Here is a 16,072-nt window from a genome sequence, read left to right on the forward strand (position 1 = left end):
CCGGCTATCTGTGTGGCTTGGAAATCAAGTGCCTGCCGTTCCATCCAGGGAATGTGCCGTAGATCCTAGCTCAAGGGGTCCAGATTGGCCGGCCAGGCGGGCGTGACTTGAATCTGGGCCTCCACGGGGTATGCCTTCTCCAGGCTCGGGCGGAGCTTCACACCTGGAATGCACAAGGACCCTTCGCTGACGAATGGGCAAAGCGCAGACGTTGAGGAACGCAATGGGATGGTAATACAGATTCGACGTCAAGGAAGCGCACACTATCATAGCATGCCGTACGCGACAATGAAACAGTCCCGCTGATGCTCATCTTCAGGACACCTTTGCGCTCAAAGGGCCCAGCGGGACGCCACCGCCACCGCCAGCAGCGAGGGCTGAAGTCATACCTCCCCCGCTACCTCTGGTGTGCTTGTCTTCGATGGCAACGCCCAGCGCATTCACCTCTCGGCACCACTTGTCCAGCGCCTCGTACCTCTTCTTGGAGAGGCCATCAATTCCGCTGTCTTCCTTCTTGAGCTCCAAGCGTTGGTTGAGCCCGTCGATTCGACCATTGATCGTGCCATCCAGGATGAGGGACATCAGTAGCTCCTCGACCATCTCCGTCGAGATGTTGAGTTGGCGAGACAGAAACGAGAGCTCCATGCGCGTGTAAGGCTTGATGAGGTCGATGAGGTACTGCGTCCTGAGCCCCTTGAGGACATCATCGATATAGGCACGAATGAAGCTGTCCTCCATGATCGTCGCCTTGTTCTCACGCAAGATGCGCTCCGCCTCGTGGACCTCTCGGCGTTGATACGCCCCCACTAAGTTTGTCATAGCTACAATCTGCGGGTCGTTCTTGTAAGGCTTGGTCTCCTGCGAGTCAAACGGGTCGATCTCGGATCCCATGAGCATGTGGGAGAGAACAAGGTACTTGAGCACACTGATCCTCTGTGGGGAGCCAGCTTCGTCGTACATGAGAAAAGCCTGGAAAAAGTCTACTTGGGCAGCTGTCCAATTCTTTTCTGCCATGTGCATCTTGCCACCGCACTCGCGGATGACACCCATGATTCGCGGATGAGGAATGGCGCTCTTGACTTGCAGCGTAGCATCATAGGTCGCCTGAAGAAGAAGAAGAAGAAGGAAGCGGACACGGGCGTTAGCACAGGCATAGGTGTCTGGAACTCACATACTGTGCTCACCTTGAGTCTCTTGAAATTGCCCATCTCGCTATACATCTGGATTTCCAGCGCAAAGATCTCGAGCAGAATCGTCCCCTTGCTCTGATCATCAGTTCCATCACTCGTGGTGCAATATGCTCTGAGCTCCTTAAGCGTCTTTCCCAGCCTTCCCCACTCTCCTCTAGCCAGCCAGAGCCGCGCAAGCTTCAGGTCCGTCTTTGTGCTCAGCCTCTCGTTCTTAGCCTCCTCAAGCGCCGAATTTGTCACAGCGTAAAACTTCTCCATTGTCTCCAGAGGCACATTGGAAGCATTGGAGACGTAGTCGAGGATGTTATTGATAGACTTCTCCGAATAGTTGCGGGTGACGGCTGACTTTGTGTATGCCAAGAGCTCGGTGTATGTCTCTAGGGCCTTGTCGTGTAGATTGCGGTGGAAATTGATCTTTGTCATCTGCTTGAGCGCCTTGAACCCCCTGTCAAGCCATGTGTGTTAGAGTCTGGTGGTGAGCGGGGAGGCCAGAGACACATATAGTGAGTGCTCGACTTACCAGTCTCCTTTTTGTGTCTCCTTGTCCACCACTGCCCTCAGATCTTTAATGGCCGCGTCAGCATCCTCTGCCTTCTTGGCCTTTGCATTGTAGTACATATTCTCAATGTCTGCATCTGCCTCGTCCTCCTCTTCGTCTTCCTCGTAGTCAAAGTCATAGTCCTCGTCGGCGGCATCGTCCATGAGGAATTCATCGTCGTCGGACATGGTGGTGTGCGGTGTACAAAGGGGGTGATTCTGGGGTACTGAGGTGGGAGCAATCACCTTGTATGCTACATCGAGGGTGGAATTGAAATGCTTGGACCATCCACCTCGTGCATGGCCCAAGCGCAACGCGCGGCCGGGAGTGGAGCACCACCACCCACTTCAGTGTCACCTACTCAACAGGCTCTCAGGGAGGCGGCAACGAGCAAGTCGTCGCGCCACAGCTCAGGTCTCGTCTAATTGCTGAGACAACCTGTACTGCGGATGTTGGAGATCAACACGGCCACTGTGGGATGAGTGACCGTGTCTGATGAGTCGTGGCCCACAAGAGGCAGTCGTAGGCGTGATCATGCTGCACCACTTTCTCACCACGTCCCGCTTGACGTGGTGTTGCGCGCGTGGCCTTTTTTCCAGCCACGGCCCGACCCGCGCCTTGGTCGCTTCGCCTGGCGTCGCCAATCAGCAGCTCCTCACCTCTCCCGTGTTTGTGGACCTTCCAACGTTCCTTCTTTGTCCGCTTCCCAAGTGTCATGTCCCATCCCCAACAACGTCGCCATCTCTCCATATCAAATCCCTTCCGCAAATCTTCCGTGTCTTCCTCTTCCACCGCATCCTCCAGCGGCAGCAACGGCCCACAGCTGAAGCCCTTCTCCCCTCGACCTTCCACACTCGACGTGCCCGAGGAATACCCTTCCTCCTCGTCTACTGCCAAGATGTCCACAAAGGGATCGAAGGATGCTTCCGGTGCCTCGAAGAGGGCCGCCAGCAAGTCTGCAAATCGGTCCGTAGGCGACGCGTCGAGTGCCTCAGCAGACCCATCGTCTTCACAAGTGGGTGTCCGTAGGCATCTGCGCCGTGACAGCTCTCTTACAGAAAAGGGAGCTGCCGTTCTCCGAGCGATGAAGAGAGCTCCCGAAGACGAGACACCCGACATCTCACCATCTGACTCGCCGCACACTGGTAATGGTGACGCGGATGGCGCGACGGACATCAGTGTTGCTCCACTTCCTCCGCCCAAGGCCAATGGAGGTCTAAAATCACCGCTGTCAGATGACGGGTACGATCCGGAAACGGTCGCTTCTCCCGGTCGTCGTCCGAAGCCCTTTGTATTCACTGCTCTCGACACCGCCGGTGATGACAATGGAACAACAGGCGATGTCTCACGGGCCGGTTCCTTCATTGGGCTATCGGAAGCGGAGAAGGCCATTGGCAGGAAGAACAGGGAGGGACTGAGGAGGAGAGCCGAGCAGAATCAGGTGGAGAAGATGGTAGGACCTCCGAGGACGAAGAGGGAATCGAAGAAGAAGGCAAAGAGCTGGGAAATTCCCAGGAAGATCTTCCACTCGAGTATTGGTGAGTTCAAGGTGGGCGAGCTTGACATACAAGCCAAGGGCTGTTGTACTGACGACGACTTCCACAAACCTTGCTTTTCCTTGCTTACAGGCTTCATCGTGCTGTACATGTACCTAAACGACTTCGATTTGAGCTCTGTGGTGCGCACGATGTCGACATTTCTGGTCATCGTCGTCACAGCGGACGTGATCCGTCTCAACTACCGCCCCTTTGAGACATTCTACGAGTCTGTCTTGGGCTTCTTGATGAGAGAAGCAGAGAAGGTGAGCTTCTGTCGAGGGGGCAGCGCGGAGCTAGTGCAAACCATGCGAATGCATTGCTGAGCCGAGACTACTTTACCCTCTCTTGAACGGCGTCATAGGAACGAGTCAACGGCGTCGTCTGGTACCTTATTGGAGTCATCTTCAGTCTGCACTTCTACCCGGCTGATGTAGCTTGCGTCTCTGTCATGATGTGAGTACACTGGAGGAGCTTTCGGCAAACAACAATCTTCGAATGCTGACCCTGTTTTATCCTCGACCCGGTTTCCCACTTTCGCAGGCTCTCGTGGGCAGATACTTGCGCTTCGACGTTTGGTCGTCTCTTTGGGCGCTACACCCCGCCGCTGCCGTCACCTCCATTTGCAGCCCGCAAGTCCCTTTCTGGCTTCCTTGCAGCAGTGGTGGCTGGTTCCCTCACTGCCCTCCTGTTCTGGGGCACAAATATTGCCAAATCGCACGAGCGCTTCGACGGCGTGTCCTGGTCGCCCGTTCACTCCATCTTTGGCGCTACTTCTGCTGGAGCCTACCATTCGGGATGGAATGGCTGGGCGTGGGGTTTCCGAGGTCACCTCTCCCCGATTTTGGCCAGCGGCGGCTACAAGGGCCGGATGAGTGCAGTATTGCAGACTGCGTCGCATGCCACGGGCAACATGATGTCCAATCAGATCATCACGAGTGTTCCTGGCATGCCACTATGGGCTCTGTGTATTGGCAGCGGCCTGGTGGCTGCCACTGCCGAGGGACTGGAGCTAGGGGGCGTGGACGACAATCTGTCACTGCCGATCCTAAGTGGCTTTGGCATGTGGGCCATGCTGTTCGCTTGGGGCAGGGCGGCGAGCTTGTGGGTTGGAGCTGCTTAGAAGACTTGTACGGGAGGGCTCAGAGGGGCAGGGACGCTTTGTAGAAGGGGAAGAGTATCCGGATACCATTCAAGACTTATACTATGCCGTCAGAAGGAAGCAGCGCAGAGGTGGGGGTAGAGTTCTATAGTGTGGACAATTGTGCGAGGCAGCTCGCTGTCCTGTCCATTACTGCTGTGCATATCTCAGCGCTTCGTCGCAAGTCACTTGCTATTCTGCAAAATAATAAAAGTCATAATTAGACCTCTTCGAGGAAGTCACTGTAGCTGCAATTGCTGCCCACTTGTCGCTAGTCTATCCGTCTGGCTGGTGTGTGTCCCTTCCTTGGCCGTCGAGGCGAGTGGATGGATGACATGCGGCGTGCGTCGTTGAGCTGCCAAGCTACGTCATCGTCGAGTGGAAGGGGCATGCGCCCCTGTGTTCCACGCGGGGAGGCGCGGCGGACGACAGGCAGCAGGAAGCCTAGACGCATCCATTCATCCGCTGCTGCTGCTGCACAGGCGAGAGACAGAGGCACCTCGGCTGCTCCTGCCGCACGTACGCCCTGGCCCATCTCTCCCTTGACAGTCAGTCCCCTTCACTCCTACCACTCTTTCCCACCATCAATCACCACCGCATCTCCTCTCACCGTCACCACCACCACCATCATCATCATCACCACGATGACGATCCTCAACGTCCACGCAGGCTCCCTCCCTTCCTTTGCCCTCCGTCTCAAGAAGGACGATAACCTCTCCACTCTCCGGTCCAGAGCAGCTGCCAAGATCCGTCTGCAACTCAGCGATGGGATCCCTCTGGCAGTCAAGTATGGCCACAAGGGATCAAAGTACTCCTTGGAGGATGAAGATGATTGGGAGATTTTCACCGAGAGGGTCGGACAGGAAAAGGAGGCTGATGGTGAGTTGACTTTGCCGAGGGTGATGCGAGTGGAGGCGGCGGTGGTGGTGATGATAGGTGCACGGTCAATGGTAGTGATACTCGGTCTGACGATGAATCCAATTCCGGATAATCTCCTTCTCTCCGCGGCACAGTTTTCCTCACCTCTCCCGAGATCCCAGAATCGGATAGCCACGACAGCCAGTCCCTTCACACCTCTGGCCGCGCAGGCTCATTAGCCAACATGCCCATCATCGACAACTCCACCCTCGTGGCCAAGACGCCCGGTCGGGGTAAAGGCGGTGCCGTCTCTATCCATCGTGTCACGCCTCACCAAGTCACCTCCGTAGACGAATACGTCGATGCAGGCGGTGTGTCTGGTGGTGGAAGAGACTCCATCCTCTACCCTCCCCCGCGAGAGCCAGCTGCCATGCCTGGTTTCAACAAGATCTCCGCACCCGAGTATCCCTCGTCGCAGCATGATGGTCACTCCACCCACCACGGCAACGGAGCAGATGGTGCATCTGTCAGGAGTGGTCGATCAAAGAAGACGACTGGTACTGCAGTGTCCAATGCAGAGACGCTTTCGCACAAGATTGCTTTCCAAGAGTTCCACTCGCAACTAGGAGTGCGACTTCTCAAGGGATCACTGGGACCTGTGCAAGATGTGCCTATGATGCTCAAGAGTGGATACAGACACGTCTACGTCTCGCGCTCCTTTGCCCTCAACCACGGCTTCATTCCAAAGGACACCACTCCCGGTACTTACGGTTTCAACGGAATTACCAACTTGGGTAAATGGCCCGTCCAGGTGGGATCAAAGCCCGTAAGCTGCACAGTGATGCTAGCAGAGGACTCGTACTTTCCCGTTATTCTAGGAAGGAGCTTCATGGAGAAGAGGGGAGTAAGGACTGACCCAGTGGATATGACCAGCGTCATCTTCATGGACACTGGAGAGAAGCCAGAGGTGGAAGTAGTGGTGGTTAGGGATGAGCATGGAGAGCCTGTGCCGATTCCCTGAGTGGGGCAGTGAGAGCTACTGTCGTCCAGCAGATGCTCAGAGCACCTACTAGCGCCGATGCTGGAGGAGCAGGAGGTGGAGGAGCCAGAGTTCTGAAGCCGAGCACGAAGTAGTCACTCAAGCGCGGAAAGCTACATGCAGAGTCGTATGGAATTGATGAATGGTAGCAAGGAACGAAGGAAGGAAGCAAGCAAAGCCACGTCGCATACCCGCCCCCGCCCCGCCCCATTCCTACTTCTTTCCTCCTTTCTTTCTTTCTATCTTTCCCCTTTCTTGTTCAACTCTTGCTCCACGGTACCTTGTTTCCTTGCTTACCTTTGCGGTCGATCAACTGTCGCCTTCAAACCGAATATTATGAGTACCATGCTATGTCTACGTCTATCTTTCAGATCAGATGAGTGGTCAGGGAAAGCAGAAGGAAGAAAGAATCCACTCTTGAGCGACCCTGAGAGACCAAGGGGGATACTAAAGGGGGAAAGAACGTGTAGTGCCCCTGCCGCCTCTTTCAAGGCAATGTTCGAACGAGAAGTCCCACTTTGATCGCGACCTCTTCCCTTCCCTTCAGAGCGCCTCCCTCCAGCTATCGATTCCCAGACAGACGGCTCTCCTCCCTACATCGAGCGCCATCATTCCTGCCTCCGTCCCCGTCCTCCTCTCCGTCGAGAAGGAGGAAGAGGAAGAGGAGATGGTAAAGGCGGACATGTGCCAAAAGGTATAGGCGCGTCGGAGGGCAACGTAGTGCGAGAGGGCGGCTAGGAGGATGAAGAAGTGGAAGCTGAGGAGATTGAAAGTGGATGGATGGGGCGGGCAATGTCGACCAGGGTGAGGAGAGCAGATCTCAGCAATGGCAGGAGGAATCTTCTCCAGCATCCCGAGTACTCACATCTGGTGACTGGCCCCGAATAGATCAAAGCGGCCTCTTGCAAAGCGCTCTGGGATCCTGAGGGCATACAGCAGTGCTCCCGTAACGTATAGTGCCCCTTCAAGGGCTAGCCATCGTACTCCCATCGTCAAGTCCAGGATTCGCACACCGTAAATGGCCACACCGTGCGCTACGGGCACTACTGCCGACAGTCCCAGAGCGAGGAAGATGGCTGTGCGTACGGGCCTGTAGGCCGGCGTGGCATAGTGCGGCGCGAGGACCACGTAGGCTGCACCAGCACCCAGGACACTGATCCCACTACCGTAAACGAGCTGCCAGAGCGGTCTGCAGTAGAAGCCATAGTGTAGAGCGGGGAGAAAGGAACCCACAATCATGACTACAATGCCTACATAGTCGAGCTTGTTGAACTTGTGCGCCAGATGGCGCGAGTGACAGGAGAGGGTGTGGAAGGAGGAGGAGAGGGTGAGGCAGGTGACGGAGGAGAGGAGGAAGATGGTGAACCCCACGATGTCTTTCCAGTCGTTTGGAGAGGAATTTGCGGAAGACCAGGAGGAGGATGGGCTGCTTAGAGAGGAAGGAATGTGGGGTGGGGAAAAGATTGAGTGGTACGCGATTGGTTCCAGAAAGGAAGGGAAGAGGGAGAAATGGTGGAGGGCGTGAAGGAAGAGGAGAGCAATGGAGAAGACAGCTCCCCAGAGGTGGGTATGAATGTTGATTCTGGGCCGAGAGCAGCCGTTTCAGCCTGGCAAATTACCGCGGGCACCATCCATAGAGGGCTTCCTACTCACGTCTCATTGTGGAAGTAGCCCCAAACGCTGCCCCAACACTTTGCGACTGTATCATGTCTAAATGTTGCTTTAGCTGCCTTTGCATCTCCCTTCCATCTTGCGCTGCCGTTGCTCTGTCCTCTCTTCTTCAACTCGCTGCTGTGAGATTCGCCCTTGCTTTCGTCGGAAAGAAGTGAATCTACAATGTGGTCGTCTTCGCCATTCTGGTCCTCAGGTTCTTCGTGATCTCCTGGACGACGATAGCCGGAGATGATGAAACCATTGTCCTTGAGCCATGCCGGCAACTCATCATGAGTGCACAGACGATGATTCGACATCCGATGGGGACGAGGTTGAGCGACCCGAAGAGATTGTCGAAGCGCGGGGCAAAGGAGCGTAGGGGAAGGAGGGAAGGGTAAGCCGAGCACAAGTGATGAAGTGATTGATAGTATTTGGCCTAGGCCATGGTGGGGAAGGTGGAGTAGCCCCCCGGCAGCTGCTTCCAGGCTTCCGGGAAGGACTGCAGCCGGAAAGAGGCACGTGGCAACAATCTCGCCCGAGGCAAAATTTGGAGCAGCACAGGTCCTAAGTTGGCTTCCTACGCCGCTCCACGACTTCGATAGCACTCCTGTATAGCGTCACTCACCAGAACAAGTGACGATCATGGACGACGTTGTCAACAACGAAGCTGGGCCATCGAACAGCGCCGCAGGCAAGACCAATGGCGCTCAGGTCGCAGCGCTGTCGATGCCTGCAGCGCCATCCACCGATGACCTGCCCACCTTCGCCTCCATCTCCCATCTCCTGTCCCCACCTATCCTTCTCGCACTTTCTACCCTCCGCTTCTCTCACCCGACTCCGGTACAAGCCCAGGTCCTTCCTCTCGCTCTCTCCGGCCATGACATTGTAGCTCGGGCTCGTACTGGTTCCGGCAAGACCCTTGCTTATGGTCTGCCCATTGTGCAGAAGATCCTCAAGACGAAGGAGGCGCTGGGAAAGAGCAGTGGAGACTATCAGAGGACACGAGGTCTGATCCTTGTTCCCACTCGAGAGCTGTCAGAGCAGGTAGCAAACCATGTCGGTCGTATCTGCGCTGGGAGCGGCGAGGACCTGAAAGTGGTCAATATCGCTCGAGAGGCCAGCTCATCGGTCCTCAAGCTGCTCCTCGCCGACAGGCCAGACATCATCGTGGCTACGCCTTCGCGGGCACTGCACTTTGTACAGTCCCAGACTCTACCGCTTGACCACCTCGACTCGCTAGTGTTAGATGAGGCAGATCTTCTCCTCTCCTACGGCCACGATGAGGCGGTCAAGGCCCTCTTCTCGGGCAATCACCTCCCCAAAACCTATCAGAGCTTCCTCATGTCGGCAACGATGTCACAAGACGTCGAGGCTCTGCGTTCGCTCCTCTCGTCGTCTTCTTCGAGCACACGCAAACCTCAGGTGCTCAATCTCAAGGATGACGCTCATACACATACCCACCTCGCTCAGTATTACGTGCATCTCTCGAATGAGGACGACAAGTTCCTCTTGCTGTACGTCCTGCTCAAGCTGCGTCTTGTCAGAGGCAAGGTCCTCGTCTTTGTCAATGATGTGGATAGAGGGTACAAGGTGCGGCTGTTCCTCGAGGCATTCGGCGTCAGAAGCTGCGTCCTCAATGCGGAGATGCCTGGCAACTCGCGGTACCATGTGGTGCAGGAATTCAACAAGGGCGTGTACGATGTCATCATTGCTACCGACGAGGGAGCAAGGGATATCAAGGGTGATGAGAGGTTGATGAAGGAGGAAGAAGAGGGTGGACAAGAAGAGGACGAGGAGGAGGAGGTAGCGGAGGCAGAGGATGATGAAGAGGCAGAAGGGGAAGATGACGAGGAAGACCTCGATGAGGCGAACGAAGCAACAGCAACGTCGGACAAGAAGCGCAAGCGCCCTTCTCCATCACCAGAAGCTGTGGCCCCAAGCAAGGCCAGCAAGAAGAAGAAGTCCAAGTCTAGCACCGCTACTGCTGCAACAGAGTATGGCGTCTCTCGGGGAATCGACTTTGTCAATGTCTCCTGCGTCGTCAACTTCGACCTGCCGGTCTCTCTGTCTTCCTACATCCACCGCATTGGGCGGACTGCTCGTGCCCACCAAAGTGGTATTGCATTGAGCTTCATTGTCTCTCCAGGTGTCAACAGCGATGGTACAAAGACGGTCACCACTTCTTCTAGCACGACTGGTATGAAGGGTACCGCCTCCCCCACATCGGCCCTGGACCCTTCGACATGGAAGAAGATCTCCCGGCATTTCAAGCGTCTCGCCTCTCCCGCTGCTGGAGGTGTGAGCCCACTGCAGGCCTGGAAGATCGACTGGTCCCTCGTGACGGGCTTCCGATACAGGATGGAAGACGCATTGCGTGCTACGACGCGCCATCGAGTCAAGGAGGCGCGGATCAAGGAGATCAAGCTAGAGATCTTGAGGAGCAAGCGTCTCAGGGAGCACTTTGAGGACAATCCACGAGACTTTGAGTATCTCCGCCATGATGGAAAGGTCGGTGGAGGAGGTGCTGCAGGTCAGGGTCACCTGAAACACGTACCCGACTACCTTCTGCCCAAGGGCATGGGTGTGAGAGGGCTCAAGGCACCTCGTGTAGAAAGCGAAGCGGGTATACAGGGCAAGGTATCGTACGATGAGCAGGGCAGGTCATTAGGCTATGTAGGCATGAGGAAGAATGCTGCTGGTAGGGGCAGAGGTGGAGCAGCGAGGGGTCGCGGAAGAGGAGGAGCTGGAAGGGGTGGCTCCTCGATGAGGGGGAAGAAGAAGGATCCGCTGAGGGTAGGGAAGAAGTGAGGCTCTCTAAAGGAGCAGTATCCCCTTGGTCTTCGATTTTCTGCCGCAAATGTAAAAACCGTTTTGGTTCATCTTTCAGAGGCCACCCAGATTTGACGCGTGTGGAGGCGTGAGCGGGAAGAAGAGCAATTGGCCAATGCATTGTGCTCGTCCTCCGCGACCAACCTTGCACTTCTTCCTATTGTACATCGCTCACCTATCTCTCGCCACCATGGACATCATCGGCGACCACCTCTCCAGTCTGTCCCTCCTTGACGATGCCGGCAACGCCAGCACGGCGCAGGGGCAGCAGGTGGACCAATCACACACTCTCACCCACGACTACACCCGATCAGCAGCGCAGGATTTACCCAAGCCCCGAGAGCGGCGCGCCTCTCCGCTGATGGACATGGCAGAGGCAGTGGTTCTAAAGTATCTCACGGAGCACTGGGTCAACTCGGATACGCTCGCCGCTTTCGAGAGGGAGTTGAGCATCACCGGTGGAGCAGCGGCGGCGGCGGCAGCAGCAGCAGCAGGAGGCAAGGCAGCTACTCCTGATCTTCTGGACCTGCTACGGCCGCGGATAGCAGCCGCTGCGAATGCCAGCTCTCTCATCTCTGGTAGCACTTTATCTTTCCCTGCACTGCCAGGGCCATCCAAGTTGCCATACCGCGTCTCCCTTACACACTCCTCCCTCCATCCTTCGAACATCCTCCTGCTTCGCTCCCTCTCCCTCCCCGTGCGACGCTTCAACACCTCCCCCGCAGACGGATCCGACCCTCGCTTCGAGGTACGCTACCAGCCTTGCTTGGCCTCATCAGGTGCAGACAAGCGTCTGCTCTTCTTTGATGCAGACGAGGGAGAGGTGCTCGAATCAGTCGAGCCTGTTGCCCGGACGGAGCAGAGTGGCCACACTGCGCCTGTTCTCGATTTGGCTCAGCACCCGCTCCAGCAAAGGGAGCTAGTCACTGCGGGAATGGATGGGAAAGTGGTAGTGTGGGATCTGCTGACCCTCCGCGATGGGCCAATACTGGTCTTGAAGGACCATACGAAATTTGTGGTCAGGTGTTGCTGGAGCTCAGAGGGGAGGTGGTTGGCGACTGCTGGGTATGACAAGAAGGTCCATATCTACGAGAGAGTGGGCGAGGAGAAGACAAGCAGTAAAGCCTGCGGCGCTGGTGATGCCATGGACGAGGACGAGGAAGAGGAAGACGATCTGGAGCTACAACCGCTGCGAACCCGGCTCCGACTGGTACGCACCATCTCGACAAGGGGCAATCCCGAGGCGCTCGCCTTTGTTCCCACGCCCGCCGGGGAGCAACTAGTCTACTCAATTCGGGATGATTGCTTCATCCACTACCTCTCCCTCCCGAATAGCACTGGTAGTACCTCCTCCTCCTCCTCCTCCGCCTGGCAAGAAGACTCCTTCAACACCAACGAGCACACATCAGATACACACGTCTCCTATTCGATCCTCTCAATCGTCCCCCATCCCACTCTCCCTCTCCTCTCCCTCTTAACAGGCTCTCACGCCTCCATCTCCTCCAACTCGCTCGTGATCCTCATGCCGCCCCTCTCCTCCAGCCGCGCCCTCGTTCTACACACCACCCTTCCCAGCTCCCCGACTTACTCTCCGCGCCAAGCATGGCGGGCAGACGGGGCAGGCGTGTGGCTCTCCTCTGAAGAGGGACAATTGAGGCTCTTTGATCTTAGTGGGGGAGAGGCAGAGGGAGGGAGAGAGAGGAGCGCACTAGGTGTGCATGGAGCATTGAGTGAGGTGGAGTTGAGTGGGATGAGTGCAGAGGAGAAGGCAAAGAGGTGGAGGATGGGAGGGGCGAATGGGTGTATAAAGGATGTGTGAGTGTTTGCGAATGCTGATACTGACGGAGATCTGTAGAGAGGTCATAAGGATATGGGAGCGGAACCTGACGAACCCTCCTTGCCTCCTTTGCAGAATCGTACTCCCCGATGGAAGGATCGCCAGTTGCGGCTTTGACCGTACAGTGCGGATCGTCGACCTCGAACAGAGCGCCTTGTAAGACAAGCAGTCCTTCTCTACTGCGCGGACTTGAGCGAGCCAAGGGGGTCATCAAGTTCAGCCGAGCCGAGCCCAGCCAAGCTGAGCCAAGCTGCGCTCTCGCATTCTAATGCGTACAATAGTATAGATTGCAAGGTAGTGGTAGTGGTAGTGCTAGGAATACAAGTTGAGCCGCACCGCGCCATCGTCTTTGTGCTTGCCTCTCATGTCAGTCGGCTGCGATACTCCTCATCCACCTCATCAAGGAACTGGTCAATGGCCCTCTCCTGCCGCTCCCGCTGGCGACGCTCCTCTTCAGTGACCGCTGCAGACTTGTTCGAACCTGGTGTGGATTTACCTGCTTCAGCTTCGGCATGTGCGGCGATGCTACTCCCAGCTTCCTCGTCCTGCCCAGCATCATGTCGCTTTGCAGCGGCTACTTCCCTGCGTCTAGCTTCAATGAGCTCTCGACGCTCGGCGAGACGTCGTTCTCCTTTCGTCAGCTTGATCCCGTTGCCACTGGGAGCCGTGCCTCCCGCCGGCGCTCCACTCTCACCACCACCGCCTCCGCCTTCTCCATCTGCCTGGGCATCTGCACCCCGCTCCCTCTCCCTCTCCCTCCTTTCCCGCTCCCTTAATGTCCTCTCCCTCTCCTCTTTCAATCCAGCCATCTGTCTCTTCCTCTCCTCCTCGTTGCCAGCGGTGAAACGGTAGAATCCCGCACCGCGGTTGCGCACTTCGGCCGATGCGTCAAAGTGTTGCTCCTCAGGAGTAACATTCTCGTCTAAGTGGTGTGGGGCAGAGCTGGTAGTGAGAATGGGGAAGTGCTGTTGCGGTCCGTGGAGGAGGGGGATGCTGGGGTGTGGGAGAAATGGAGAGGTGGAAGGATCAGAGACGATGTGACTCAATGGTACCGGCTCTGAGGGCGAGCAACTTACTTGGCTGCCTCGTTCTCTTCCTCGCGCCTCTTCATCTCAATGAGCTGCGCCATAGGTACCTGACTCCTTGGTAGTCTCCTAGTGCGTCCTAATTCATCTTGAAACTCGATTGTCTCCTCCCCTTCTCCTCCCCTCTCATCACTCCCACCCTCACCCTCACTCTCACTTTCACTTCCACTCCCACCCTCCTCAATCTTCCTCTCCCAATCAATCAAACCTCCCAGTCTCCCCTCTTCCCTCAAATCCTCCTCTTCCACTCCTCCACTCAGCCCATGTTTCAGCTGGTCATAAAGTCTTGCTTTACGCTCCAGGACGAGATTGCGATCGCGTTCTAGGTGGGCAGAGGGGGTGGAGGACCACGAGGAGAGGGTGGAGGTGCTGCCAGAGGGGATTTTGCCCTTCTTCCCTCCCGAAGAGTAGGAGAGAGAAGATACATCCTTGGCGGCACGAAGGGCAGTACTGGGAGAAGGGCGTAGATGGGCTGGCAACTTGCGATTGGGCTTGCCAAAGGAGCCACTCAGGAGAGATGTTCCTCCTGCTTCACCACGGCGCTTGGAAGAAGAAGAAGAAGAGGGGAGCGAGTATTCGTTGCGCTGATGAGAAGACGAGTTCGATGTAGTCGACCCTTCTGCTTCGTCCCTGGTGGGTCGAGAGCTGCTCCCACTACCGCTGCCGCTTCCACTGCTGCTGGAGTGGTGTTTGGCGAGCTCTGCTTTGAGGGAGAGAAAGGAAGAGGAGGAGATGCTCGACGAGGAGGCCACGTCGCTCTGCTTGCGCCGCTTGACCTCTCGGCCGTAGAGATCGGCGGGCATGGCTGGGAGAAGCGTCTTCACAGTCGTCGTCGTCGTCGCCGCCGCCGTCGTCGTTGTGGTATTGTGTATTCGTTAGAAGCCTTGATGTAATGAGTCTCCATTGTCCCTTCCGCCTGTGTGCCACTTTTCTCCACATTTGCGCTTCCTCCCTCGCCTCTTGTTCCTGCGCCTGTGTGGCTGGCGCGACGCCAAGAGTGCGACGCGTAGAGTGGGGGAAGGGGAGGACGGCAGTGGTGGCCTCCTCTCCTTGCGCACCTGCCAGACCATCATCACCTCCTCAAGGTCAGTCAGTCATTCCTCTCCTCTTCTCGCCTACAGCCGATCATGTTTGGTGATCAGGCGCTGAAGCTAATCGTGGAGGCGAGGAACGTAGATGCTACTGGCTCCCTCAAGCCCTACAAGTGAGTGGGAGCTACAAGCGCAGAGCAGCTCTCATGGCCTTGCACTGAATCTGTCCCTTCCACCCCCTCCCTCTATCGCTCAGTGAGGAGATCATCCGCCTCGTCCTCCTGGAAACCCGTCAGCTCCAGCAAGAAGTCGACGCCATCATGTCCTCTGTGCCTGGTGGTGCAGAATTCGCCGCCGAAGCCGCCGAACGCGATCCTTCTCTCGCCGCTCAACTCCTCTCACACCACTTGGCAGTACAGAGGAATAAACGCTGTCTGCTGGTGTACCACAATCATCGAATGGATTGGTTGAAGAGGAAATTATGGGAAAAGGGGGGCAGTGTGGCCCTTGTGCTAGAGGAAGAAGAGGAAGGAGGGGCTGCAGGAGCAGGGGCAGGGCCTACCTCAGCAGCAGCAGGAGCAGCAGGAGCGGGACAGAAGTCCCACCCGGTCGAGCTACGCGCCAAGCTTTCTACGGGAGAGTTGTCCTGGCTACGCAATTACGCCTCGCTTCTCACGGCGTACAAGTCCGAGTTCCTAGATATTCTAGACATTGCTTCACCCCTCTCTGCCTCCTCTTCCTCGCGGGCGAGGGGAAGGCATAGGCTGGAGTACAAGCCACCGGATGAACTGATGGTCACTGTTGTGGCTATGCGGGATGCGAGGGAGGTGATGACGGAAATGGGCACGTTGAATCTGAGGAGGGGAGAGAGGATGAGGGTCAGGAGGAACGAGGTCGAGGGATTGATCGTGCGAGGGTGGCTGGAGGTTGCAGAGGACTGAAGAAGAGAGGGGCAAGATTAGAAGTAGCCTTGGCGCGGAACAGTGCACACATCAGTATGAGCATGAGTATAGCCCTCATTGCTGTAATCGGCTCTCCCCTTCCATCTGTACAATACACAATGTCGACGAAATCATTTTCTCTACAGTACTCCACTACAACGATCAAGATACACCATCGAGGAACAGCCGGGAGCGGGGCATGTTCACAGTAGCCCTCTGACCTTACCTTGCTCTTCTGTAGCTGATCAGATGCTCCGCCTCGCCCGCCTCCCTCGTTGCCTTTGGGTTGCTCGGCGAACTCGGCGGGCGTCGGCGTCTTTGTGTGCGGCGACTCGAACATGGCCCGGGCGGATGAATGAATGAATTCAGTTGGATGTCGCACGAGGGAAGCGGCA

The 16,072-nt window shown here is 56.5% G+C and overlaps 8 protein-coding genes across 8 annotated transcripts; 5 read left to right on the forward strand and 3 right to left on the reverse strand.

Moving 5' to 3' along the window:
* Window positions 1-65: 65 nt before the first annotated feature.
* BCV69DRAFT_277512 (putative COP9 signalosome complex subunit 2) lies at window positions 66-1,916 on the reverse strand (the record flags this gene model as incomplete). Its single annotated transcript, XM_025491157.1, has 4 exons — window positions 66-163; window positions 390-1,104; window positions 1,185-1,635; window positions 1,711-1,916. 4 exons carry the CDS (start codon window positions 1,914-1,916, stop codon window positions 66-68), a joined length of 1,470 nt encoding a protein of 489 aa, XP_025347371.1.
* A 470-nt stretch (window positions 1,917-2,386) lies between these two features.
* Window positions 2,387-4,653, forward strand: BCV69DRAFT_283092 (hypothetical protein). Its single transcript, XM_025492584.1, has 4 exons — window positions 2,387-3,266; window positions 3,357-3,529; window positions 3,628-3,719; window positions 3,807-4,653. Exons 1-4 carry the CDS (start codon window positions 2,444-2,446, stop codon window positions 4,384-4,386), a joined length of 1,668 nt encoding a protein of 555 aa, XP_025347372.1. The 5' UTR covers window positions 2,387-2,443; the 3' UTR covers window positions 4,387-4,653.
* Window positions 4,654-5,048: 395 nt separating this feature from the next.
* Window positions 5,049-6,283, forward strand: BCV69DRAFT_299357 (hypothetical protein; the record flags this gene model as incomplete). Its single annotated transcript, XM_025494322.1, has 2 exons — window positions 5,049-5,283; window positions 5,418-6,283. 2 exons carry the CDS (start codon window positions 5,049-5,051, stop codon window positions 6,281-6,283), a joined length of 1,101 nt encoding a protein of 366 aa, XP_025347373.1.
* Window positions 6,284-6,844: 561 nt separating this feature from the next.
* BCV69DRAFT_249648 (HlyIII-domain-containing protein) lies at window positions 6,845-8,271 on the reverse strand (the record flags this gene model as incomplete). Its single annotated transcript, XM_025490349.1, has 4 exons — window positions 6,845-7,058; window positions 7,167-7,883; window positions 7,955-8,021; window positions 8,190-8,271. 4 exons carry the CDS (start codon window positions 8,269-8,271, stop codon window positions 6,845-6,847), a joined length of 1,080 nt encoding a protein of 359 aa, XP_025347374.1.
* A 315-nt stretch (window positions 8,272-8,586) lies between these two features.
* BCV69DRAFT_283095 (DEAD-domain-containing protein) lies at window positions 8,587-10,846 on the forward strand. Its single transcript, XM_025492585.1, has one exon. It carries the CDS (start codon window positions 8,597-8,599, stop codon window positions 10,760-10,762), a length of 2,166 nt encoding a protein of 721 aa, XP_025347375.1. The 5' UTR covers window positions 8,587-8,596; the 3' UTR covers window positions 10,763-10,846.
* An 89-nt stretch (window positions 10,847-10,935) lies between these two features.
* On the forward strand, window positions 10,936-12,881 carry BCV69DRAFT_203207 (WD40 repeat-like protein). The gene is made up of 2 exons (XM_025489695.1): window positions 10,936-12,598; window positions 12,696-12,881. The coding sequence occupies exons 1-2, from the start codon at window positions 10,974-10,976 to the stop codon at window positions 12,778-12,780; spliced, it is 1,710 nt and encodes a 569-aa protein (XP_025347376.1). The 5' UTR covers window positions 10,936-10,973; the 3' UTR covers window positions 12,781-12,881.
* A 4-nt stretch (window positions 12,882-12,885) lies between these two features.
* Window positions 12,886-14,508, reverse strand: BCV69DRAFT_312825 (hypothetical protein; the record flags this gene model as incomplete). Its single annotated transcript, XM_025494975.1, has 2 exons — window positions 12,886-13,613; window positions 13,697-14,508. 2 exons carry the CDS (start codon window positions 14,506-14,508, stop codon window positions 12,983-12,985), a joined length of 1,443 nt encoding a protein of 480 aa, XP_025347377.1. The 3' UTR covers window positions 12,886-12,982.
* A 237-nt stretch (window positions 14,509-14,745) lies between these two features.
* On the forward strand, window positions 14,746-16,025 carry BCV69DRAFT_283098 (hypothetical protein). The gene has a single exon (XM_025492586.1). The coding sequence runs from the start codon at window positions 15,057-15,059 to the stop codon at window positions 15,675-15,677; it is 621 nt and encodes a 206-aa protein (XP_025347378.1). The 5' UTR covers window positions 14,746-15,056; the 3' UTR covers window positions 15,678-16,025.
* The last annotated feature ends 47 nt before the right edge of the window (window positions 16,026-16,072 follow it).

This window comes from Pseudomicrostroma glucosiphilum (assembly GCF_003144135.1).
Source record: "Pseudomicrostroma glucosiphilum strain MCA 4718 unplaced genomic scaffold BCV69scaffold_8, whole genome shotgun sequence".
NCBI lineage: Eukaryota > Fungi > Basidiomycota > Exobasidiomycetes > Microstromatales > Microstromataceae > Microstroma > Microstroma glucosiphilum.